Raw genomic sequence first — 26,707 nt, 5'->3', positions numbered from 1 at the left:
AGCCGCGCTCCCCGGTGTGCGCCGCAGCCCTTCCGCCTGCCCGCCCGCCGGCGCACAGCGGCTCTCCAGTCTGGTCGTCACCATGAGCCGACCTGCTGCGGATGTGCTCATCCTTGTGTCTACGCATTTCGTTGCCCCAGGGTGAATTCGCAGGGGTGGGAGGGCTGGGTCATCCGGCAGGTGTGCGTGAAGCTTATCAGAAACTTCTCAACTGTGCTCCACGGCGCTCCGCCAGGTGACGTTCCTGCCCGTAACGTGGGAGGGTACCAGGCACTCAGCATTCCGTCAACACTGGATTCCTGTGGATCGGTAGTGCTGTCTCCTGTTCTGTTTTGTTTTTTAAGATTTTATCTCTTTGAGAGACAGAGCGCAAGCAGGGGGAGAGGCAGAGGGAGAAGCAGCCTCCCCACCGAGCAGGGACCTACCCCTTCGATGTGGGGCTCGCTCCCAGGACCCTGAGATCCTGACCCGAGCTGAAGGCAGAGGCTTCGCCGACTGAGCCCCCAGGGGCCCCTGTCCTGTAGCTTTGATTTGCATTTGCCTAATGATGATGCTGAGCAGCTTTTCACATGCTGTTGGCTGTTAATTTATATTCTTTAATAAAACATACATTCACATTTCTTGCCAATGTTTTAACGGCACTGTTTGCCTTCAAGAGCCCTTTATGTATGTTGCAGGAGTCCTTGTCAGCTCTGTCTGGTCAGTCTGGCTTGTGTTTTCATTTTCACAACAGTATTCTGGGAGCAGAGCCATTTCATTTTGATAAAATCTGATTTAATACGTTTTTCTTTCACGATTCACTTTCCATGTTGTGCCTAAGAAAGCTTTGCCTACCAGGATTTGACGATTTTCTCCTATTTTTGCTACAACTTTGACCGTTCAACTTTTATGTTTAAGTTTGTGGTCCATCTCAAGTAAATTTTTGCACATGGTGTGTGGTGAGGGTCAAGGTTCCCGTGTTCCGTGTGGGTATCTGGTTCTTCCAGCAGCACCGTAGGAAGACGGGCTCCTCCCCGGGGAAGCAGTGCCCTAGACAGGGGGCTGTCGGCTGGGATTGTGCCGCTCTTTTGCCCTGTGCTGTCTCGGTGGTCTTTAGGCCAGTACTGCACCATCTGGATCGCTGTCGATTTATTATAAATAAATAATATATAAATATATAAATAATAAAATTTATTATAAATCCTTCCTTTTCTTGGACTTTGGCAGCTTGATTTTGTTGTTTTTCTGGGCATTCTTTGTATTTGTCCTGCTTCATGACTATAGCATTTCTTGAGCCTGAGTGCTATGGACTGAACTCTGATCCCCCCAAAACTCCTGTACTGAAACCCGAACTCCCAGCATGACAGTGTGTGGACATGGGCCCGTGGGAGATGAGGTCACGATGGGACCGGTGCTCTGGACAAGAGGCAGAGACAGCGGCGCGCTGTCTCCCGGCCACATTGACGACACAGCAAGGGGGCTGCAGGCTGTAAGCCGGAGAGAGGGTCCTCACCAGGTCAGCCCACGCCGGCCCGTGATCGTGGACTGACGGTCTGCGGAGCCGTGTGAGAATGCATTTTGGTTGGCTCAGCCAGCCGGTCTGGTGTTTTGTTTGAGCAGCTCCCACAGACCGGGACGTTGTCCCTCAACATCGTTCATCAGCTGCAGGAAATTCTCTGAAGATTGCTTCCGTCCCATTCCCCCGTTCTCTCCTTTCGGGACTCCAGCAGGTGATTCCAGATCTTTTCCTTACATCCTTGTGTTTCTTCCGTCCCAGCCGTCCATCTCATCTCCCTGTGCCTGATTCTGAGTATTTTTTCCGGCCCGTCTTTCATTCCTGTCTTCCCTGCTGGCTCCTCATCTTCTCAGCCCATCTCCTGAGGGACTGACGTGATGTTCTCGTGTTCCTGAAGTTCTGGAATTGCCAGGCTTGACGTTACAGTTTCTGGTTCTGTGCCAAGCCTTCTTTTGTCCTTTAATTTCTCGAACAAACTAGGTAAAATGATTGGGACATTTGCATCTGATGTCACTGCTGCACGGACCCTCTGCCCGTCTCCTTCCCTTTGTAGTTGCTTTTCCAGGTTTCAAGCTCGGTTCAGTTTCGCAGGACGTGTCTGGCCCTTCTGATCGAACGCTGCCAACTGGAAGTGGAAGGTGCGGGGTTCGGACGCGTCGGGCTGTGAGGTTTGGGTTACTTCCAGTTCATCCTTGGGGCCCCAGCTCAGTGCCTCGGGGGTTCTGCCAGCAGAACCCTCTCAGCCCTCAACCCCCGTGTCTGCGCTCCAGCCCCACGGGCACCACGCTCGGCTCGGCGGCCTGCCCCTCTCTCTGCGCAGCTTTGGGATCGCCAGATGCCTCAGAGAGAGAGCCCCAAATGCCAGTGGACGCTGGGGACTGGGGTCCCCTCTCCAGTCTTGGCCCCATGATTCCCCGCAGGCTTGCCAGTCTTCCATTGCCTTCAGGAAGCCTCCCCGCCATACGTGTGCAGCCTTGCTAGTTCTCAGCGGGGGACATGAGTCACCTAAACTGCATTGCCAGCGAGGGAGCTCGTGATGCCCAAACCCAAGGCAGTGAATGGAGCCGCACTCCCCAGGGTTTGCAGATGTGCTCTGGGGCCTGGCTGACTCCGCTCTTTCCACGGTGGCCGTGCAGCTGACCCTCCGGGTCCGCGTGGAGACGGGCCACTCTGCGTCCAGGCTGTCTGTGTTTCCGCAAGAGAGATGCACTTCCCAGCCAGGCTTCCTTCCCGCGTCCCATCGCTGTCCTTCCCGTCCGCCGGCGCGGACGCCGTCCTGCAGCCCGGGAGAAAGGTCCTGACGGCAGAACAGCAGACATGCAGACTGGTCCCAGGGACATGTGCAAAACGGCAGGCTTCGTGCACATGAGCGGGTCATTTGGAGTCTGCAAATGGCACTTTATAAAGAAATCAGATGACCTTACAGAAATGAATTGGACCCAGTTCTAAGTACGGAGAGTCTGGAAAAGAGTGTTGTAGACATGTGGTTTGATCCGGTTCAGGAGGGTGTCAGCGTGCAGAAACCTCACGCGTGCCGTCCGGAGCAGTGGTTCGCAGCCTCCACTCCATGGGGCGCTGTGTCCCCGCTCAGTTGTGCTTTTGTAATGGTTGAGGCTGAGTACGTGTGGACCTTGTATGGGTGTGACTTTGCTTCCCACAAGCCCTCGGTGACTGAGGAAAGCCTCGTGTATAGGACAGGACACACACCCTCGTGGCCTCCCCTACCGCGGCCCCACTGGCCGGGAGCCAGTGCTTTATGGGTGCGCCTCTTGTCCCCCCAAATACTCCGCCACAGAGTGCCGACCTGATATTCCAAAGAGAAGCTGTCGGGCTCCTGGCCCCGTGTTCCTAGTCGTGGGGCATTTCCACACAACAGATCCCCCGTGGGAAAATGATCCAGCCCAAGGTTCTCTACGCCGCCGTGTTCGTGAGGTTGTTTAAAGCAGATAACATAGAGGTTCATCCTTTATTTTAGTTGAATGTGAGATGATACAAATTTAGAAGATAACACAGTTTTAAAATCTCGTGCTGTAGCCTTCCTCTTACTAAAGAAGAAGAAAGGTTGATTTTTCCTCATTCCGCAAGTAGCCTGTGTTCAGCACAGATCTGCCATTAGACACAGAGAGGCGAGGAGAACTTAAATCATTTAGAAAATCCACCACACTGAGACCCTCACTGCTAGGACTCTGGGGCACATTTGCCCTTCCAAGCCTTTTTTCCCAGTGTTTTTGTGGGTGTTTTTAACAGAAATGTAGCAGCCCCGTACGTAGGGTTCCTTCTCTGTGTTCAGAATACTTGATTCTGCGTGTGAAGAGAGGACGGTCACCAGGATGTGTCCAGTGGTTCTTAAATGAAGGAATTCGGGATGATGTGTGTTATCTTCGTATCACCTGAGTATTCTTAGCGAGTATCATTTCCTCGGAAACCATGGTTTTTTACTTCCCATCTTATTTACGCGAGCTTGCGATCACGCGGGAGGAATCATTCCTTCGCTCATCAAATATGGATGGAGCACCTGTTAGACGCTAGCGCCTGGTGCTGAGCCCGGGTGACGGTGAAGCCGCGCTCCCACAGCTCCTGCCCGGTTGTGGACAGGCTGGGTGGCGCCTCCGTGTCTGGCAGAGGCCTCTGTGGAGTTCCGTGGGAGTCTCTGCAGCAGCCCCCAGGCCTGGGGGCCACTAGGACGGGGGGAGCCCCCAGGGATGCTGTATGTGAGCAGGCCAACTGGAGGACTGCTCGGGGCTCCCGCAGCCCGGAGAGGAGGGAGGGAATGGTCTGCACGGGCGTGGGGGCTCCTGGACCTTTTGAAAACAGCAAGTTCCAGGAGGCTGGAATGTGGCATATTCAGTGAAAGAGAAAGCGCAGGAGAAACAGAAAGTAGCCCAAGAAGCACAGGTCACACCAGACACAACATCTCCCACAGGCCTCTGTGCTGGCTGGGGAACGCAGGTTTGGGGCGGTGACATGGGGAGGGGCAGGGAAAGAAGCCGACCGTGACTTCTTCACGGCGCAGACCAGCCCCATGCTGACTGGGGAGCACGGGTCACCCTGTGGAGGCACCACGGACTGGAGGAGGCCACGCCACAGCTGGGAGACCCCGTCCTGAAAGCTGCGATGGGCCTGGGTGCCCAGTGCCGCCCTCCTCCCTGCCCAGCAGCCAGGCCGTCTGGAGGGGGAGGGGCGGCTCCGTGTCAGCCGCACAGCCCGCGAGGACCTCGGAGAGCTGTGGTGGAAAGAGGGGGTGACCTGGCTCACCTCTATGGGCGGCTGGGGCCGTGCTGAGCGCTCGCACGCGGCCTACTGCTGCGGGGTGATGTGTCTATAGCAAGGCAAGCTGTGACCCGGTTCCGGCAGCGACGGGCATGCGTGCTGCGACGGTGACTCGGCCAGAGGAGCAGAGGGGACCGGCCGGCGGAGCGCCAGAGGACAGGAGCGGACATGCAGGGCATCGCCGAGGTCCGGCTGAAAGGCTGCCCCGGGCAAGAGTGTCTTTGCAGACAGTGAGGTCGGAGCTTTGCTTGTAAAGACGGAGCCAGAAGCAGCGCAAGGAGGGCAGGGAGGCCCCTCCACGTGGCCGCGGAGCGCCCTGAGCAGGCGGGAGCAAGCAGAGTTTGGTCAACAGCGCGGTGACAGACCTGCCCGGAGGGACGAGGGAGAAGCGACGGGGAGTGCGTTGCAGAGTTCAGTGTGTCAGGCTGGCGATGATCCGTGGTGTGAAGCCACGCGGGAAACGTTCCACTTGACTTCCCTGGTGTGGTTTGGCCCTTGCTCCCCCGCAGCCTCACAGAGGCCGTCTCGGGGGGCCGGGGCAGCAGGAGGCCGGGGAGCAGCCGGCCCCACTCACGTAGCCCGAGGAACTCTGCTTTCCTCTGTTCCGCCTGAGCTCTGTGGAAGGAGAGGTAGCTTCCCCGTGGCTAAAAACCGTGCAGCAGCAGCAGAGAAGCTGGCAGGGTGCTGGCCACGGGGTGCGGAGGGCCGTTACCCCACATGGTGTGAGCCAAGGCAGAGGGGCCTGGGTCCAGAAAGTCGCTCGGCAGCAAAGGCGGATGGAAACCAGAAACGGGAGCTGTCGCAGCTTGGGGACGGAGAGCGGGTGAGCCGTGTCTCTGAGGCTTCGAGCTTTGGTGGAAGAGAAGCCACGAGGCCTCTGAGGTGGGGACGAGGTCCAGGGAGCGACGGGGTCGTGATGGCAGGGGGCTGTGAAGATAGGTGAGCGAGGTTAGGGAGGGAGGCAGATGGACAGATGGACAGACACCAGCACCGGGACAGGCTGCCCATGGTGATTGGTAGGTTTTGTGGGCTAAGGATTCTTACATTTTCTTTTTTCCTGTGGACAACAGAAGGGCCCTGCAAGTGTTGGGCAGAGACAGCAAGGGATGGGCGCCGAGACACTGGGGAGGACAGGGCGAGCCGGGAAGGGCCACTGTGCGGGCGGCACGCTCACCCCTCGGCAGAACAGTGCAGAGTTGCGCACTTCCCAGTCCTTGGGGGCAATCAGGAGAGCCTGAGAACACAGCCCGTGCCATCTCTGCCAGGTCGGGCTGGCCGGAAGATGATGGCCGGGTTGGAGCTGGCCGTGTCCGAGGCTAAGTCACACGTATCCAGTGTGGGACCAGTTGCACAGAGGGTGGACGGGAGGAAGACTGGTGTCGCCGAGGGAGAGCGTGGTCCCAGAAGGAGGGCACGGTCTGACATTCCAGAGTTGGCCTCACCCTTCCAGGCCTCCTAAAAATTGGGGTGTGGACACCAAGGTACAGTTACCATATATCAAGCTGGGGGCTGGAGGTGCTGGTGACGACCTGGGTATGCTGATCCCGGAGCATTGTTTCTGGCCAGAATCAGAGAGCTGCACGTGAGCCCAGCTGTGGGGGACGTGGATGCTGGTGGCTGCAGGGGTGCAGGGAGGGCCGTGCACTCTGCAGGGATGCGGCTGCTCTGTCTCCTCCGGAAGAGCCGTCGCCTTATTTTCGTCCCTGCTGTGCACATAAGGTCAGGCTCCGGGACCCAGAGCGGAAAGTTGCCGGGAGTTCCCCGGATACAGCACGGCTGAGACCGCAGGCTTTTCTCATCTCTCAGTTCAGTGATCTGTTTGTAAACTGTGGCTTTTTATGCTTTTCTTTCAACAGTTAGTCCTTGATTAACACTGTGGGTTTCAGTTTTAAAAGAACCACCATGATGATTAAGGAGACTCTTTGGGGGTGATGGAATGTGGTCCTGGGTCTGACCTCCCATGGCCCCATGCCCACCACCCTCGACCCAGATGGCCTCCAGAGTGCGCTGGTTTGTTTTTGGTTTTTTTTTTTAAAGATTTTATTTATTTATTTGACAGACAGAGATCACAAGCAGGCAGTGAGGCAGGCAGAGAGAGAGAGGAGGAAGCAGGCTCCCTGCAGAGCAGAGAACCCGATGCGGGACTCGATCCCAGGACCCTGGGATCATGACCTGAGCCAAAGGCAGAGGCTTTAACCCACTGAGCTACCCAGGCGCCCCTGCGCACTGGGTTTTGACGTTGCTCACTACGCTGTGATACAGAAAGGAAAACAGAAGCAAACAGTTCCGGGAGCGATTTAATTCTACGTGACACGACGCGCGAGGGGAGTTGACTCAGTCTGGCTCTGCCGTCCCAAGTGTGTGCCCACACCTGCCGCGTGCAGAAGGCGCTTCTCGGACACGTGGGTGGACGGGTCGGTTTGCGAGATCCCTGCGTCTCTCTGAGACCATCGGCAGACGGCTATGTCTCTGGTTTCACGAGCTTAGAGAAATTAGTGGGGTCCGGGGGATGGGCATGGGGGTGCGCACTCACCTGCTGGGGACGGACACAAGCTGCAGATTTTTTTTAAGCACCTGAGTGCACACTGACCCTAAGCTGAGAAGGACTGGCCTCTGTTGGTCCCGCTGGCTTGGCCGCCTGCCCACCGAGACAGGGATCTCAGCAGCTCCGTGCCGCTGGGAGTGTATCATCCCTTCACCCATGGGATCCAGCTGGTGCCGGGTCACCTCATCTCGATTCAGGACGGCCCGGCTCACGTCAGTGACGTGCTTGGTCGGGGTCTGGAGATAGACCTTGCTCACACTCTTACGTGAGTGCTGTCCTGTTGCCACTAGCTGCCCGCTCCCCGGGCCTGAGCCTGGGCCCAGGGTGGGGAGGCGAGGGGATGGGGCTTTGGCTTGCTCCCCATTGCGCAAGTGGGGTGCACACCGTACCTGCTGTGTGCACGAGACAGGAAGAGCCTCCCCACGATGGTATCTTGGGGGTTTGTCTTCTGATCTCCCGCCTGCACAGCCCGTGTGCTGTGACTGTGGGATCTGTCTTGCCTCCTTACTTAATGCTTTGAAACATGCGTTTTCCCATATCCTTGAAATATTCATAAGCCACAGTCTGCTAGCTTCTAGTAATTTCACGCGGTTGTTTTGTAGTTTACTTATTCATTTCTCTCGTTTTGGTAACGTTTCTAGCTTCTGACTTTTCACCCTGTAAATAAAACCCTGTATGTCTCACGGACCCATTCCTTGCCTCCAGTTTCGAGCTGGTTTCTGGAAGCAGGCTTGCTGCGGTGGTTTTAGTAGGTTGGGCCGGTCCAGATGGGCGGTGCTGGCTCCATGGCCAGAGCGTTGTCCGAGGCCCAGCACGTCTCTGACTCGTGCCGTCCTGTGGGGTTGGGTTTTTCTTCTCCTGAGCCGATTTGTCGTCCAAAGTGGGGGTGGAGGCAAGCAGCGCTTCCCTTAGGCCACCCAGCCGAGAGGCCTGCGCACACAACCTGGCCCAGCCTCCCACGGGCCCACCTCTGGGCTTTTAGTCCAGTGAAGAGGCTGCGCCCACCACGGCACAGGAATTCCAAACCTGCTCTCTAGTGCTGCACAGGGTCGTCTTGGACAGTGAAGAGATTACTGTTGGTGTGTAGTCGAGAGCTTGGCCGGCACAGAGAGAACGCCTGTACCGTTCCCGGCAGGAGCGTCATTGTTTGGGGCTGGGGACGGCCACATGCGGGCATCTTAGGGTGGGTCCCGCTCCCCCGGAGAGGCCAACCATGTGACTTCAGTTTAGGGCTGGAGTATGTCGTCTGTCTGCCTCGAGGCTGCGATTCGGCTCGCGGGCAGCCAGGCAGCCAACCAGGGCTTCGAGGTGGCCACCAAGGCCCTGGGGCTCCTCCCGACCCGAGCTGGCAGAGTGCTGCGCGCCCCATCACGTGTGGGTGCTGGAGGGGACATGGAAACCCCACCTTCCGTACCTCTCCTGGACTCTGCCCCGCGCATCCCTCTCCGCACTGGCTCCGATGGCTCTTTGTCGTTCTCTCTAGTGAGCCTTAACCACGAGCGTCACCGCTTTCACTGAGTTCCAAGAGTCCTTCCTGGCCTTGGGGACCCGTGGCACCTGCAGCAGGTGGCCGAGGTGGGGACGGGCCATCCGCCTCGCAGTCTGGCGACCTCTGAATAATGGGCAGAGAGAAGCCGCGGCGAGACCTGAGGGCCGCCGTGTTCTCCAGTCCTTGCTCTTCTCGTGCGTCCGCTGCTCCTGACCGCGGCCCCAGCCTCGGGATGCAGCCCTGCCCGCGCCCCGCCTTGTCGCCCCGAGCCACCGTGCAGAGGCTGGCGGAGCCGCAGGGAGAGTCTCGCGCACAAGCCGGGCAGCGTCACCGCGGAGCATCATGGCTGGTGAGCCTACGGATGTGTCATGTGCAAGGGTTTCGGTGCACGTGTTCCTCCTCCGCGCGTGCAGGACCCGAGCCCCAGGCTAACGTGTCGGGGCTCCCTGCCCACCCTCTGGCCCTCTCGAAGGCCCCTCCTCCCCATCAGCCCCTAGAGCCGCGTTCCTTCGGGGACCACAACCCAGGCGTCGGCAGTGGCGCTCATGGGCCGGGAAGGAGGACGCCAGTGAAATGCCTTCCCGGGCTGTTTGCTCGGCTTTCGCAACCGTCTTCTCTTGGGGGCTGCGCCCCACGCTCGCTGGGCTACTGCTGGTTGGGGGCTGGCGGTGTTTGCTCTGCTGTGCTGTCCACAGACCCTTGCCTTCCTGCTCCAGCGCTGTGGGCAGGCCACTGGGCCACCGGCATGTGCTGTCCTTTTGAAAGGGGGCAGTGGTGAAAGGAACAGCCCTGCAGGCTGAGAGGGACCGTCCTGTTGTCCTTGTGCCGAGTGTTTGCCTGGAGGCCTCGACTTCTCTTCAGTGGTGGGAATCCTTAGGCCCAATCCACAGAGCCAGTAAGAGTGGTTATTGCGGCCCTTGGGGGGCTCAGCTGGGTGAGCGTCTGACTCTTGGTTTCAGCTCAGGTCATGATCTCAGGGTCCTGGGATTGAGCCCCAGGTCTGCTTAAGATTCTCTTTCTCCCTCTTCTTCCCATCCCCCCACTCTGTCTAAAATAAATAAAATCTCATTAAAAAAACATTATTTCCTTTTGTCCCTACCACACTCTCTCTCCCTAAAAACAAAACTTGCTTTCGGGGCTCCTGGGTGGCTCAGTGAGTTAAAGCCTCTGCCTTCAGCTCAGGTCATGATCCCAGGGTCCTGGGATCAAGTCCCACATTGGGCTCCCTGCTCAACGGGGAGCCTGCCTCCCCCTACACTCTGCCTGCCTCTCTGCCTGCTTGTGATTGTTCTCTCTCTGTGAAATAAATAAATAAAATCTTTAAAAACAAAAACAAAAACCAACCTTCCTTTCTAAGTCAGCCATGCCAGAGCCAATAGCTTGACTGTGTTTGCAAAAGCCTTTCAGTTCCGACACACTGGAGTCTCCCTGTGGACACACGGTTTTTTTTTAATTGGGGAAATGTTTTTCAAGAGTTCAGGCTATTGGAGCAGTAATGCTGTTTTCAGATATTTTGCCGGCCCTCCTTTGTTCCTCGTGTCCTGTCACCAAGGCCACTTGAGGAAATCGGGAGCATCGTTTGTTCCTGAAGGAAAAGGCAGTTGGTGGAGGAAGGCGCACTCGCTGCCGCCCCGTGAGGACGCTCGCGCTGCCCGTTGCTGAGGCCACTTGGGCGTCGTTCATGCCAAGACGCGGGGCCGCTAAGCGGCTACGGATGGAAATTCCTAGTCTGCTCACTCTTACGAAGAGCAGGGGTCACACGTTAGTCTCTGAGCCAGATTGCTGTGAACGTTTTCCTTTTGGGAGAAAACCCAAACGAGCTTCCTGTCGGATCTAATTAAACGCGTCCCGCGCGGAGCCGGGGCCGCCGCTCGGCAAACACAAGCCCACGTCCGGGCTCTGCCCGACTCGGTCTCCCTCTGGGTGTGACCGGCCTGTGCTGCAGCGTCTCCTCAGCGAGGCCCTCCGTCACCTCGCCTGTCGCGGGTGCCCTGGACCCCGCCCCATGGGCCTTGTCCCCGCGTGGTCACAGCTGTGCCTGTTGAATGGCTTCCCGTCTGTCCTCCCCGGCGGACTGAGGGGTCCCCCCTGTCCCCCCGCTACCTCCCAGCGCCAGAATAGCACTCGGCCGCGGCGTCGGGGCTCTGGTATACGATGAGTGAATGGAAGGCGAGTTGACCCAGAGGACGAGCCCTCCTTCCCGGCAGCCAGGTTGAAAGTGCTTCCGCAGCCTGGAGCCGCAGGCCGGGGCCGGGCTCCTCTGTACAGACGCCAGGGGCTACCCTGTGGGCCTGTCCATGGCCCGTGTCTTGTACGCGGAGGCTGCCGGAGTGGTGTGTGCAGCCGCCGGGTCCGTCCCCTGCATCGGGGGCGCCCGAGAGGAGGGAGGGGAGGCTGGAGGCCGTTCTCCCAGCGTGGCGAGCCTCCCCTGCCTCTCTCCGAGCCGGTGGTCCCCCGCCTCTTTCCTTCCCCCGTCTCCTCTCTCCAGCCCTCCGCAGCAGCCAGGTAGTCACTAACAGAAGTGCCCCATGTCTCCTAGGATACCCGGCCGGCTGAACGACCGGAGGACGCCCCTGGGAGAGCTGAACTGGATCTTCACGGCCATCACGGACACCATCGCGTGGAACGTGCTCCCTCGGGGTGAGGCGGCCCGGCTGGCCAGCTTGGGGCAGGGGCGGTGGTGGGCTCGCAGTCGGGAGGCGCCTACCCGTGCGATGAGCTAGGAGGTCTAGTCAGTGAGGAAAGCTGAGGGGCAGGAGGAGAAGGAGGAGGAGGCAAGAGCCCCCAGAGGTTTCCATGGGTCACCGCGGGTCGGGGACCATGAGCAGCAGCGGACACTAAGCCCCACGTGAGCTTTCGCTCTGACATCAGGGCGTTCGTTTCTAGGTGGACTCAGGACTCAGTTTTCTTCATAAAAATTGGCACAATCCAGGTTTTTTAAAACCAGATTTCTTAAAAGCTGCTACTATAAGACTTGTATTTTTTCATTAGTGACTGGCTGGCGTTTGGTGTCTGTGCTTGAGTGTGTGTGTGTGTGTGTGTGTGACCCGTGGGAGATGTGCCTGTTACTCCCAACTTGCTTGTAAAAAATTCTGATGGAGGTAAATTTATGTGTTTGTCTTAAATGCTGGACATGAATCACTGAAATACCTTTTTCTTGTTTTATCTGCCCTCAGATCTCTTCCAAAAGCTCTTCAGACAGGACCTGCTGGTGGCTAGTCTGTTTCGAAATTTTCTCCTGGCAGAAAGGATCATGAGGTCCTATAACTGCACCCCGGTCAGCAGCCCACGCCTGCCCCCCACTTACATGCACGCCATGTGGTAAGTGTCCCGGCCGGGCCATGCCTGAAGGCGTGACGTTCTCTGCGTGGCTTGGTTTCTGTCCGTATCTATGGCAGGACGAGTTTCATGGAGTTACTGGAAACAAACAGGACTTGCCACCAGCTTAGAGGCCAAGGTGGTACTGACGAGTAGGTGAAGGCCTACGTAAAGGTCTCTGCACACGGGACGCGTGAGTCTCCTCCTGGGGCACAGGTGCCTTGGCGGGTCTTTGAAGATGGAGCGGGACCACACATCCAGACACAACCCATCCCGTGACCTGGGCCGGAGAGGCTGGCCCGTGAGCCTGTGACCCTGCAGGGACCAGTGCAGGGAGGGGCGACTGCCGACGGGGCTCTGAAGTGTCAGAGGGCTCCACCAGACTGAGACCGTGGGGTCCGTGACCAGTTCGTGTGTGTGTGCACGACACAGGAGCACACATGTGCGTGTACTCACACACACATGCGCACGGGAGAGGTTGTCAGGATTGTTGGTCATACTTTCCCCCAGATGGGGCTGTTGCTGCTTGAGCCACTAGGACAGTAGTAACAAGGGTACCATCGTGAACTGTCTTTAACTCCCGTGTTATACCATAAGGCATAGGTTCCCTCTGTGTCCTGGCTTCCGTCCCATGGGCAGAGTCTGGGGCAGTATGGACACGGGGTGCCCGCAGAGGAGTGGGTCCGAGCTGTGTCCGCCTGTGGGGAAACCCTAGTGTAGACACTTAGAAACAGCAGGTCACTCTGAAAACACGCTGTGTTTTCACGGCCAGACTTATTTCCACTGGTGATTTTTTTTTTAAATATGTGCACGACCGCTTTCCCCGGCACTGAAAACCCAGAGAACCAGGGGCAGGTTTGTAGACTCACTGTCCTCATCCACTGAAGAGAAATCAGGAAGGAATATTCTGGTCTGTGGGGGGAGTCGGGGCGTGCCGTGCTGGGCACAGCAGCGGACTGTTCACGGAGAGCCGGAACACGCCTCATCTGCGCCTGCTTCCGGAGTAGCCGCGGGGAGCGCAGGCCGGGGCAGAGTCACTGCGCGGAAGGAGGTCACGTGTGCGCACAGAATGGCGAGCTGCCCTGTGGCTCAGGATTGGGAGAGTGTTCGAAACTCATCCTGGTACTTAGCCTGAATCATTAGAGTGAAGACCGATGTTTCTGGAAGATTGGATCCTCAAGCCTTCTCCATTAGGAAAAGTGGTGTCTTAAACCTTGTCTCTTTCTTCTGAACCAGGTTTTAATAAAACATCTATTATTAAGAAAAGGAAAGAAAGGGGAAAAAATATCACATGGGGTCAGTGCCTTGTGTGGTCTTGGGAGGAAAACTGGGTAAGCTGCAGGAATGGGCACCACACCAGCTGCCTGGTGATGCAGCTCCCAGGCCGCAGGGCCCCGCTGGCCAAGCGGGTTCCTCACGAGATGGGGACGTGAGTGGGCACAAGGCACCGACGGTCGGGGACGTGGCCTGCACCCTCTTATCCTCTTCTACCCCAGCCCAGCACAGCTCCTGGAGAGCGTGTTCCTGTTAGCGTACTTTCCTCTGGCTGCAGAAACACCTCCTGGAAGACAGGCTCAGTGGCTCGGAGTAAAAACCACGTGGTGCTGGAGAAGACGCCAGAGACCAGGCCCAGAGCAGCGAGCAGATAAGACCCATGGGCCGGAGTGACGGCAGCTGGGGGAGGAGGCCGGTGCAGAGGGCCGGCCTGCACTCGTCTGCCCCGACCCCTTTCCCCGGGATGGGCCTCCTCCAGTGTTGCTGAACACTGGAGTTTGTGCAAGGCTGCGTAAGGTCCAGAAGCTAGACGTGACAGCAGCACCCCGTGAGCCCGCCAGCACTTAAGGACACCTTTTCTTGCTGGCTCTGAAGGCTGGGAATGGGGCCCTCTCTCCTGCGAAGGTCGCTCCTGTGAGTCTCGTGAAGCAAATCTGCGCATGTATTTGCGCGTCGTGCACAGAAATGAATGACACAGCGGTCCACAGAGGCCCAGGTGAGCGTGGGGAGAGCCTCACGGTATTGAGGCAGGTGGGATGGCTGGCAGCTGTCCTCCTTTCTCGGTCTGGCCTCCCTTCGCACCTCAGGGCCCCTCTGCAGCTAGAACACACCCTGAAGACGGGTGTCACCTGCTCAGTCAGCCTCCACGGCCCCCCGTCGTGCAGAGCGCCATCTGGCTCACCGCCCCCCCCACTCCCTGTAGGTGGATTCCAGCCGTGGCAGGTTGGACTCGTCCCGGAGCTGGCCCGTGGCACTAGGCACTGTCGAGGAGGCTTGACCTGACCTGGGATGGGAGGCCGCCGGGTTGGGCGGAGAGGAAGGTCGACCAGCAGTTTGGTCTCGGCGGCCCTGTTCATCTGAGCCTCCGCCCCATGCAGCTCTGACGGTGGAGTGACCCTTCAGAACAGCTCTTGTCACCCTGAGGGTGCCAGGCTGCTGTGCTGGCTCCTGCTATCTCACGGGCTTCCTGTCACTCCAAGGGACCTTTTTGAGAGGCAGAAGCATGAAGTAGAATTGGGTCTCCTTGAAGCGTCCAACTTCCTGGCTCCTGTCCAGCCTGTTTCCTTGAAGCACATTTTCTTCCTCATCCAGAAAAGTGAGCCTCTTTCCAGCTGCTTCTATGGAGCTTGTCACCAGACCCTCACATCCATCACCGGGAGCACAGGACGGTCCAGCCCCCTGGTGCTGGGAGTGAATTTTGTTCCCATAGAAGTGGACGTAGACGTCAGACTGTGACGGTGCCAGCCCAGTGCTCCCGGGCTGTGGACAGATGTCACTCTGCTGCCTTGTGATTGTCCCCTTGGAGGAGTCCTTCCAGCAGGAGAAGCGGGAGGGGCTGGGGACACCTCCACTCCCGGCCCCCCCTTTACTCTCCAGCCTGTTCTGCTGTGCATTATGGTCTTTCCATAATGTAGTTTGATGGACATTTTGAAGGAAAGGTTTAAGGTAAAATCTCGGGGAGGACAAGCGTAGGCACTCCTTGGCAGCCACCGTAGACATGAGGGTCGGCCTGCCTGTCTCCAGCAGCTCTGGGCCCTGGGGCGGCGGACCCTGTGGATCGGCGGGGACTGGTGGTTTTGGTTTTACCTTCATGGCCAAAGGAACTTACGTGCTTTAGACTTTCTTTTTCCTTCTCTTCTTGAACCTGAGCCTTACGCATATGTGTTGTGTGCCATTCCGGCATTTCACATGAAAGCCAAGAAGCCATTTTGTCAGCTCTCCACCTGCTGGGAAGGGACAGGTGAGGCATCCGTGGCTACCACTGAACCCAGGCTTAGCCCGGGAAGGGCGGCTGGAAGCCAGACGCCCTCTGCTGCAATGCTGGGGAACACGGAAACCAGCCGACAAACCAAATGAACGTTACGCGAAACGCTGGCTGTTTCCCTGACAGATGCATTCTTCTGTCAGCAGCAGAAATCCTGCGGCCTGAGGAAGGAGCGGGAGTATACGTTACCTGTCGCGGAACAACTGCATTTCCACACATTGAGTGGCTTGAAGCACACGTGCTTATGTGTCTGTGGGGCGGGGGACTGGTCTGCTGGGGGTCTCACCAGGCTGCAAGGACCCACAGTCCCTGCCACATGAGGTCCCCCAGGCACCTCAAGCCTCCGCAGCCAGCAAGGCACGGCAGTCCACACGGTGTGACATAGAAGCAGGGACAGTGTTCCCTTGGCCGAATTCTGTTGGAAGTCAGTTCCAGGTCCGTGCAAGGGCCCCCCCCCCCCCGGGAGGCAGGCATCCCCCGGCCACCGTCAGAGCCTGTACCAGGAGCAGCGTCTTGCTGAAGGCAGACAGCTGGAAAGTCCCCGGGGATTATGCGCGGAAGGCAGGGTGTGGGCGGGTGAGAAGCCGGTGTGCCGCGGTCTTTACCAGGGCAGAGGCACGAACAAGTCACGGCACATGATCAAAAGGTGCCGAATACAGAAATAATCACACCAGTAACTTACGCAGTACGTCCTGTGGGTCACGTGTTGTAAATGCTTCCCACGCGCTGAGCCGTGCCCCTCGCGACGGGTCATTGCCAACAGCCCCGCTCTGCAGGTGAGCCCGGGAGGCTCAGGCAGGGGAGCGAGTGGCCGACGGCAGGGCCCGTCCACGACAGGCAGCGCAGCCCCTGACGGCTGTGTGTGTCCACGACAGGCAGCGCAGCCCCTGACGGCTGTGTGTGTCCACGACAGGCAGCCCAGCCCCTGACGGCTGTGTGTGGCCTCGTCAGGACGTATGTGTCCACGTACGCAGGCTTCAGGGCGTCGGATGGGACACGGGCAGACACCGGGTCACGGCATCTCCATCATCTGCCAGGAGGCTCGTACGGCACCTGGGAGTGCGTGTTGATTAGACACTGTGGTGGGGGAGAGGTCCTGCGCCCTGCCGGGTGAGGCGGGGTGGCGCGGCCTGGATTCCACTGGAAGGACCTTGTCGCCCACGTCCCTCCTATAGCCCAGGTTCAGCTCCGTCCCCTCCCGTGTTGGCATGCAGCCAGCCTCAGCTGTGGGGACAGAGCTCTGGGCTTCTCTCTCCAGCGGGACGTTGGAAGCGGCCGGGCATCAGCAAGCATTCTGGAGTCTGCCTTGTCCTGCTGCGTCCCGCCGGTGGACGCTGTGGAACAGCCCCACCCTGCCCCCCACCCTCGGTCGTGGCCTGGCTGGCCTCGGGCGCCCCGGGCCCAGCCTCTGCCTGCACCATCTGCCTTACGCCCTCCAGTCCCCGCTCAGGAGGGTGATTCGGCGGGTGCTGAGGAGAAACCAAGGAACATGAGACACTGAGAAATTTTGATAAAGCCGTTTGTCAGCCTTTTAGCTGTGGAAGGGAGAATTGGGACTCAGCCTCGTACCTGACAGAGCAGGGGTGTGGTGAAGGTACGTGTACTTGAAAGGGTGTAAGCAGACTTGATGTTGTGTTTGTGAGGATGCCTTAGCCCGAGCAGATGTTTAAGTGACAAGAGCAGCCCCCGAGCTGTAGCGACAGCAGAGTCCCAGCCACGTGACCGATGTTAAGCACAGGGAGACGGGGAGCAGAGCAGCGACCCCGGGCGAGGGACCTGGGCCCCTGCGCTGTGGAGCAAGAGGCAGGCTCTCCATTTTAAAAGTCAGCAGATAGTGGTTTTGTAGTTTTAAGTCTGCATGTAGATTTCTTTTAAGCTTTTTAGACACCAAAAGCTATTTTTTAACAATTGAGTCATTATGATTAAGATGTTACTTGTCAAAATACAAAACCGGAGACAGAAGAAATTGTTGAGCATTTCTTTGCACAAAACAGGGATGACTGGTAAACTCCCGTAAGGTTTGGGGCCGGGACTTAGTCTCAATGGATATGTTTCAAATGTTGTGACAAGAGCTCATTAAAATTCCAAGTTGGAAATCATTCGCACACGTTCGACTCAGTCCCGAGTTTGTACAGCAGATAGGATTGTCCTTGGAACAGCCCGTCGTGGGGAGGCCTTGTGCCCCTGCGAAGCTCAGGGCAGTGGGTGGCCTCATAGAGGTCATAAAAAGCCATTCTAGAAAGTATGAAATAATGCCCGGACACCTACTGAATGTCAGGCCCTGGAACCAGCCTGAGAAAGACCAGCCCGGCCTCCTTCCTCCTGGAGCTTGGACACAGCCAAGGAGCACTCGTAAAGAAAAGCCTTACTGTGGAGGGATGGGCCCTGGTCAGAAGGGGGCTGGGGGTTCCTTGACCCTAGGCCCTTAGCAGAACCTGGGAGGCTCCCGGTACCGGAGCAAGACAGCCTGCTGGGCGGCAGCTTCCCCACAAAGCTTCCGGTCCGGTCGCACCAGCCCTGCCCGGGAACACTGAGTCCTGACTCACCTCCCTGGGCTTGTAGACGTCCTAATCTGGCCGAGCAGCCCATGTCCGGCGCGAGCATAAGTGTCCTGTCTGAGCCCAAGGAGGCACAGGTGGGCCAAGCCCTGTGGCACGCCGGGTCTAGATGTGGGGACACCGAAATATCAAAAATGAGGTGTCGCCCCAGAGGGACGGCAGCCTGGAGAAGGGGTAGTTACACCACACGCTCACGGCGAGGAAAGAGCGCCCACGGCTCACTGAACCAGAGGATCCCGGAGGATGTGATGCTGGGCCAGGTCCTGCAGGCGAGAGGAGGGGCATGGTCGGAGAGCGGAGAAGTGGAAGCCCCGGGAGCAGGGCGCAGGGGTATGGCTGTGGTTGGAACCACGGAGAAGGAGCCTCGTGTGCTGGTGGCCAGCAGTGCAGGCCAGGAGCCAGCATGGGGAGGGGGGCCGTGGCTGCAGAAGCCTCCGAAGCGGCTGGGATTGAGTCCCGTGTTGGGCTGCAGTCCCTGTGGTGGCTGTGTGGCTCCATGTGCAGAGCCAGATTTCGGGGTGTTTTATCTGCTGAGATGGACGGGGCCTGGTGACCAGTTACATCCAGGGTACGAAGGACAGGCAGGACCAGGGGACCTTGCGAGGGCTCTGCCTGGAGCGCCGCCCAGAACCACCTTCAAGAGCTTGCGCACTGGCGGTGGGCGGGCCTGGAATGGGCTCCGGGTGGACCTGCCAGGTGCGTCCAGCAGCCCCTGGAAGTGTGAAGGTTCAGGGCAGTCGACAGACATGTAGGTGACCATGTGCATGGTGGCTGTTTGTGGAGCACCTCCTAAGCTCCAGACCCTTGACCGGGCACTTAGCGTGCATTGTCTTACTAATCCTTGCCACAGCCTGGTGACCTACACTCTTCTCAGCTTAGCGCGTAAGGGAACAGGCTTGGAAGGCGGGTGTGGTGTGTCGGAGCCATTGTCCTTTCCTGGCCAAGAGGGAAGACTTGGCATCCCCAAATTTGGGCCCCACTGTGAGTGCGGGTGGTGGAACAGGAAGCCACAGCGCTGACAGTGCGGGACAGGTCGGAAGGGACTGTGGGTGAGTGACCCGTCGGGCCCTGTCAAGAGATGGGACGTGGCCTCCCCGGGCTAGGGTCAGGCTCTCGCACAGGCCCTCGCTCCAGCAGCACACACGGCCTCCAGGTCAGGTGGGTTGCCATGGCACTGCATGGGGTCCTGGGGTGCCAGCTGCCACCTGTGGGAGGAGACCACCGTCAGGGGCACGGACCACAGAAGGATGGCTTTTCAGGAAATGTGCCGTGGGGCGCAGAGTGGCCTGACCCCTGAAAGCACATTGTCTGTCTGGGCAGAACTCAGGGGCAGTGAGCCAGGAAGGGCTTCAGGCATCAGGGGTGTCCTTGTGTCCAGTCGGCTCTGGTGGCAGACCCTGTAGGGTCTCTGTCGGTCCTGTGGGAGCACCGATGAGGGCGCGGGGTGGTGAGGGGCAGAGGCCCAGGAGGGCCACTGCCCATGCCAGGTGCTGACCTCCGCTCCAGTGCCACTCCTGATGGTGGTCGGCGCCCACAGTAAATTTTTAAAGAGCAGTCAGAAATTCATATTTTCACTTACAACTTCCTGATTTTAAAATGTAGATAGCCAAGGGCGCCTGGGTGGCTCAGTCGGTTCAGTGTACAGCTCCTGATTTCGGCTCAGGTCACAGTCTCAGGGTCATAGGATCGAGCCCCGTGGGGCTCTGCGCTCAGCGGGGAGCCTGCTTGGGATTTTCTCTTCCTCTCCCTGCCCCCATGCACATGCACATGCCTTCTCTCTCTCAAATAAAGGAACCCTAAATGTGAACGTACACACGTGCAGTGATCGCCAATACAGGACTTTCAGAAACCTTCTGGAGGTGCGAACCAAACCCATGGGGGCCCGGCTGCAGCCTGCTGGGGACAGTGCAGGGGCCGTGACCACGGACACCCTTGGGGTGGAGGTGGGAATTCAGGGCCCCGGTGTTCCCTGGTTCCCTGAAGCCTGGTAGCCGTCAGCTGGGAGGCATGTGTGGTGCTGCCTCCTGCCCACGTCTTGGCGTGGTGGCTTGGGCTCTCCTTCTGGGGCCTGTCCTGCTTCACTGCGCACATCCAATTGGGATCTATTTTTAAAAGGCTTGATACCATGTCTTCCTACCCTGATACACTGAGAAATCCCATGTAAGTAAAACTACAGGCTTCCCCTCCAGACATCAGTGGTGATGGGATTCCAAGGAGGAAGAGCATGTCTGTGTAACTCACGTTTTGTCTGGAAGGGGTTTTCTAACGACAGTGCCAGCCTGATTCTGTAGCTAGAAAGTAACCATCAGTCAATCCCATTACATGTTGAAAATTTTACCATTAGCTGACTCGGATCAGGAGCTGAATGTGAAATCAGGCTCTAGATTTCAAGAAGGAGATGCTCATAGGAACACGATGAAGCAGTAATGGCCACAAACGTCATCTGGTTGATCAGCTGCCCTTGGTGTCTCTGTGGCAGTGCAGGCCCCCCGGGCTCCGGCGTCTGTGCCGAAGCAGCATTGTGGTCCCGGCTCCTGGATGAGCAGCAGCCTGCACGGGACCCACTGTGCCGGTGCCCCCACAGCTGCTTCCTCCCATCGCTGCCATCACAGCACATTGGAGGCACGGGCGTTTCAAGCCAGGGCAAGTCCCTTGGGCGCACAGAGAATTAGTGGTAGATAGATCCACCACCACCCGCATTAGGAGCGATCCCAGTTTCTAAAATGCTTTTCCCAAGTTCTCTGTCCAAAGTGACTGAAGTCCTAGTCCCCTTACACTGACCAGCTTTCGTGTCCACCTATGGCTTTCCCGTGGGGCCACCTTGGACAAGCCTTGCTCTCCGTTCACACCCAGGGGTGGCGAGAAGACCCACACAGAGGGTCTTGGCTTCCAGGGGGTGCATCCATGGTGAAAAAGTCTTGGTCCCACACACACTCACCCACACGCTGAAAATATGGTAAGCACACAGGCAGGAAGAGAGCAGAAGGTCAGGCTTGCTTGTTGCCCCCCCTTTGCGGGTTGCAGGTCCCGGACGTTGGGTGTGAGCCCTGTTTGGCTCGGTTCCTGCATTTGCTAAGATGGTTTCTAAGTAGGCGCTGCTTCCCGGACTATCCTGGTGCTCCAGGTGAATTTAGCTGGAAGACCTCAAGTTCTGCCATGCCGCCTCATTGTAGGTCTCAGGAGGAGGAAACCGCCTGAGAGGGTGATAATCTCTCTTCCTTTATGAAATCAAAGTCAGAGGTCAGAAATACAGGGCGTAAATACCGGGCCAGGCAACGATGTGGGGCTGCAGCCTTGCCCCTGCTGATACAGATACGCTGACTCCGCCACTGTCCCCTCCCCTTCCCCTGCCCCTACCACGGATAGAGCTAGTGGTTGCAGTGCAGGTTAGTTGGCAGCACAGAATCCTGTGGCTTCGTGAAGAAGAGTCTCTTTCTCTTTCCATGTAACCTGAGTGTGAGCCTCTGGGCCCCGGGCCTCCGGCCACCCCACAGTGGCTAGCCCCACGGGCAGTGCTCATTTCTGCTGTCACCCGGTGGCTGGGAACGCGGCAAATGTCCAGCTCACACTCCTGTCCACACAGAACGTGGGGGAACAGGTGGAAGGGCCAGGTGCAGAGATGGGAGAGCGTGAGGCCCAGACGCTGAGGGCCGTGCTCAGGTTCTGCCGAGGTGACTGGGTGCTTACTGCTCGCGTGGGCTTATAGCAGAGCGGGTTTGGAGACAGAACACGGAAAAGCAGTGCCCCTCGCTCTTTCTCCCCCTCCTTGTAAACAGGCCAGAGTGTGCACATTTCCAGTGAGCCCAGAGCCAAGCTCCCCCGGCTGTCAGAGAGTGCACGTGGAATGAGTAACGTGCCGTCTAGTGGCCGCCGTCCTTGGGTGCTGATGGAGAGGTTGCACTGTGAGCCGCGGGAGGAAGGGAACAAGCCGAGCCGAAATTGAGGCTAAGCAAAAGTAATCTGCATTTGCACTTGGCTTCAGGCAGGGGTGCTGGTAGCGGGTGCTTGGCGCTGGCGCCTGTGCAATTTTTGATGTGAAGCCATCAGGGACGCATCCTCCTTACTTTCGATTTCTGCAGGTCCTGAAAGCTCGCCTCTCTCCACAGTAAAAACCTGTGCTTTCTGTTCCCGTCGAGGGCGCCTCTCCCGCAGAGCCATCGTGCAGATGGAGGCCGCGTGCTCTTGGAAGGCGCCCCCGCCAGCCCCCTCCTTGGGCGGCTGCCATCCGAGGCCCGTTTCCTGAAAACCCAAGCTCTTGCCTGCATGGCACGTTTTCTGGGCAGTGACTCATCGAGCAGCCCACAGCGCAGGGAGCCTCTGCTCCACACCGCTCGGATCGGTTCAGCTGGCCAGGCTGTCGCTGCGCCCCTCCCGCCGCAGTGCGGCCCCTTCACGGGCTGTAGGAGGTGCGAACGCAGACACCCTCCCAGGTTGGCGCTTGCTGGGGCGCCAGAGCGCGCGGAGCCCAGCAGCCCACCGCCAGGGCCTCAGACTTCCCAGGACTCACGTTCCCACTCTCCCTGAGTGAGAACCCGAATTAAGACTCCAGGTTCATTTTGATCTTACCCTAGAAAAGGCAGCCGATTTTAGGCAACTGATGAGATGCTGGCAGAGAGCACCAGTCTCGTGCTGCTGGGCTTTCGTGGAGCTCAGTTCCCCTGAGCAGGCCCTTGCCCCTCATAAGCGGCAGGAGCCAGAGGCCTGAAGAGGATCACCGGCCTGCAGCAGCTCCGCGTGCTCTGGCCATCACCTTTGACCGTCACGTGTCCCTAGGTCTTCAGTGTTCTCCTGAGTGCTGCGCCGTTCAGCACCACGGGCCAAGTCCCTTTTCTCTTGCACTCAGACAGCTGTGCCCATCTGTCCATGGCCCAGAGCAGCTTCTCTGCCTTGCTCACAGCGAGCTCAGTGGCTCCCCTGTCCCAGGGCTCCCAACCATGTTCGCACCCCCCAGAGTCCCTGTGAACAAAGGAAACGTCCTGGGTTGCTTGATGACTCAGTCCCTGAGGGAGGGACCAGCCCTCGCCTCTGGAGCTGTCAGGCCAGCCGGAGCTGATGCAGAGCACGCTCTCGGGGAGGACTGGCGCCCCCGTCGGCCCTGATGGGACTCCATGGGCTTTCACTCTTTGGAGGGACTGGGGGAAGGGGGGCATCAGGAGACTGCCTGGCGGCCTCTCCCAGTGCAGCCTGGATCCCCCAATATTCTATCCAGAACACCCAGCCGGCACCATGGACAGCTGCCAGCGACACCCAGCCAGGACCACGGACAGCTGCCGGGGAGAGGAACGCATTTTCACTGCCGGCTGCTTCTTGCCTCTTGGTCTTGCGGAGCTGGGGCTGAGAGGACACGTCACCGGCTCTCCTCTCCACCAGGGTCTGTTCGCAGGCGCACCCACGGCCGCTGTAGCTGACCGCCGGGGCCCGGAGCCAGGCTTCGCGGCCAGTGCCCTGGACACCCCCCCCCACGCCCAGCTTGTGCACACTTCCATCCACCTCTTGACGTTCGGAGTTTTTATTAAAGTCAAGGATGTTTGTAGAGTTTAATTGCAGTAGTTGACTCTGCTTCTGTGTGACGAAGAGCCGGTATCTCCCTCCGTGCTGCTGAAGAACCGCGTCGCCTGCAGCCTGGGTACTTACTGACCATACGGGAACCAGTTATCGCCTGTTCTTTGAGGCACTTTTGATTACGCGCTGATTCCCTCTTAATTAGGTTGGTGGGGGAAGGGTGCACTTGTTCAGAGGGTCTGGGCGGGACAGCTGGGCTGCATTCCGTGTATTTCAGTAATGACAGAGAGCCCCGTAGGCTTTCCTTTGTCTTCCACGTTTCCTGTGTTTCTGGTGTTGACATTTTTCATTCCCGGTGTGGTCGTCTCCGGGGACGTGGAGAAACAGAGCCGCTTGTCTCGTAGTCCCGCCTCTCGGGAACTTCCCTGGGAGGAGAGGTGGCCATGCTGAAAGCCGGATCCATGCGCGGATCCCCATTTTGCTCCATGGGCAAGGGAAGGGGCAGAGTAGGGGCGAAGGAGCCGCCGTGTCCACGGCTTCCATCTGTGGCTGTAAAGAAAGGGAGGTGATCATCGCGTCAGTTTAAAACTAACACTGAATGCTGTGAGCGTTCCGCTCCCATCAGTGCCCCCGCCAGCGTGCCTGCTACCCCAGGTCTCCCAGGCACCCTGCAAGCGGGCACGATTGTTACCCCTTACAGATGGGGAAATGGACAACGGGGAGCCAGACCCCAGAGCCAGGCCAGCAGGTGCACTCGCCATTTTGTACATGTTAGGAGCCGGGTCCTGATGCCTTGAAGCGAGGTGACCAGGGTCACACATGGGAGAGACTTGCTGTCCCCTCGAACAAGTCTGCCTGCTGCATCCCTGAGTGGCGCGTGCTGGCAGAGGTCTGGGGCTCTGTGCTGGGGAGGGTGGGGGCACAGGCCAGTCCTGACTCTGGGCAGGACAGGGCGCTGCTCAGGATGGGGGTCCACAGACAGACCCGCCTTCTCCTGGCGCCACAATGGCCATTCCTGATGAAGCACGTGGAGTGTTTGTGTGTGCTACTGCCACTGCCCACCAGCGATGCCATGGCTGCTCTGTGGGTGTGGATAGGCTATCACAAGCCAGTGTGGGGCTGAAACTACAGTGCAGAGTGAGGCGAGCCCCTTTATTTTTCCCAAGCTCTTGTGTACATTTGAAGAGGAATGATGTTAACAAACAGAGTAGCTCTAGCGGGCTGCCAGACGTCCTCCTGCTTCTCCTGAGGACCCATGGCCATGGCTGTGCCCAGACGCAGCCAGGGCCCCTCCCGGAGAAGCGGTCGGTGAGGTGGGTGTCCCTCTGTTCTCTCGCAGGCAAGCCTGGGACCTCGCCGTCGACATCTGCCTCTCGCAGCTGCCCACTATCATCGAGGAAGGCACCGCATTTCGGGTGAGTCCTACAAAGGGCATCCTGTGGTCCACCGGGGGATGGGGGGGCTCCGTCCCTGGGCATCTGGTCCGCAGAACCCCCAGATGCTGCGTTGTCAGATTTCCTTCGCCTGCCTGGGAAAAGGTGCAGTTAGCAGAAATTTGAAAGATTACATCAACCAAGGGTTCAAGATTTTGAATGGCAAGCTCTCAAGAGATGTCATCTTTTAAAATGATGTTCTTGGTCAATCTGCTTTCCTTAATGCACACTCCCTGACCCTGAGTTCTGGGCTCTGCCTTTTAACTGGAATGGATTACGGTTTTCCCTAGACTCCTAACCGGAGCCTGAGGGTGTAAAGCTCAGCCCTGCGGGAACATCTGGTCCCCAGGCCACCCAGCCAGGGGACTGACTCACCAGGGGTCATACAGCTCCTCACCAAGAGCCCCCCTTGCTCCGATGGCTGCGCGGCCTCCATGTCTTCATTCAGGACTCACGTATGGAATCTGAGCACATGTGCCCCAGAGCCAGCCGCCCCCTCGAGAGCCCTGAGGAAGGAGGAGGGTCACTCACATCTGTGCACATGCTTCCTCTGACCCCCAAGGGTCAGGGAGGCTTCCAGGTTTGAGAGGGCCAGGGCAGCGGAGTGAAGTTGCGTAGGCCGTGGAGGGTTGGGCAGAGGGTCGGAGCCGCTGGCCTTCTCTCCCCACACCTTCGTCTCTGACCCCGCCCAAGACTACAGGGGCAAGCTGGCTGCCTGGTGCCTCAGTTTCCTTGTGTTCCAGGGGAGTCTGGCTGGTGTGCCACTGACGGGGCACAGGAGGGCTGAAGGAGTTGATACAGGCTGAGTGCTCACATCAGGCGTGGGGGGTACGCGTATGTGTGCGCATGTGTGAAGTGTGTCTCTGTGGGGTGTCTGTGTACACGTGTGTGTGCGTGCGTGCATGTCTGTGTGGGACGCGTGTGTACACGTAACTGCTCAGATGATCTCCATGCCCCCAGTGGGGGCGATGAGCTAAGAGGCCTCCCTCTCTTTTTCTCCTGTTTCCTCCCTCTGTATTCCTTCACATTTTTCACATTTCACATTCTGAAAACTCGCAGACTACAAAGTGCTAGGAGAGGACCGCACAGTGGGCACCTGTGTGCCCGCCGCTTGGCCCTGCCATCGACGTGTGCGGCACTTGCTGGAGCGCATCCATCCCTCCCTCCAGCTGCCTTTTTGGTTTTGTTGGTTTGTTTGTTTTTTTAACGTGCTTGCAAGTTACGCCGCAGACTGCCCTGCATTTTAAACCCTGAAGAGGAAGCTGGCAGAGCCTTCACCTGGCCCGCAGCAGTGTGCTTGGCGTCCGCTGAGGGTGCCCTTCCTGCTGGAGCGGAGCTCTGAGATGGTGATGGGCTGGAGCAGTCGCAGGACTCCGTGGGGACAGCAGAGGCCACCGCAGCTGGGTGGCCTCCCCAGTGCCTCAGCTCAGCAGTGGAGGTCAGGGCCTGTCGCCACAAGCACGTTTGGAAAAGCTGATTTGCTTTTGGCTTTTTCTACGGTGTATGGTTTTACTTTGCACCCTTAGTGGGTCATATCTATACACTGGCTTGGCGTACGGCACGGGCTCCGTATTGTTACCCTCTGCTCCAGTGCCAGGTGTTTCCAAGGAGCTCACTACTTCGTTCCTAATCTGCTGGAATCAGTATTCTGCATGTGGGAATCATTTCCCCCAAATTGTGACAGGGAGGGGGAACCGATGTAGACCACATGCTAGCGTTTTTATTTTGTTTTCACTTTTTTGGGAGCAGAACGTACATAGAGAAAATTGCACACCATAAATGTGCGGCTTGAGGAGTTTTTATCAGATGAACACACTTGAGTCACCAGGCACCCAAAT

General features: G+C 58.2%; 1 protein-coding gene across 1 annotated transcript in view; it reads left to right on the top strand.

Moving 5' to 3' along the window:
- Positions 1 to 26,707, top strand: part of RPTOR (regulatory associated protein of MTOR complex 1) — a 305,182-nt gene that overhangs the window by 191,761 nt on the left and 86,714 nt on the right. Inside the window, exons 8-10 of the mRNA XM_044247255.1 lie at positions 11,339 to 11,439; positions 11,976 to 12,120; positions 24,776 to 24,851. Of these exons, the coding sequence (XP_044103190.1) occupies positions 11,339 to 11,439; positions 11,976 to 12,120; positions 24,776 to 24,851 (322 nt within the window). The remainder of the gene's footprint in view (positions 1 to 11,338; positions 11,440 to 11,975; positions 12,121 to 24,775; positions 24,852 to 26,707) is intronic.

This window comes from Neovison vison, chromosome 5 (assembly GCF_020171115.1).
Source record: "Neovison vison isolate M4711 chromosome 5, ASM_NN_V1, whole genome shotgun sequence".
Taxonomy (NCBI): Eukaryota; Metazoa; Chordata; class Mammalia; order Carnivora; family Mustelidae; genus Neogale; species Neogale vison.
This window is presented reverse-complemented; position numbering and strand designations above follow the sequence as displayed.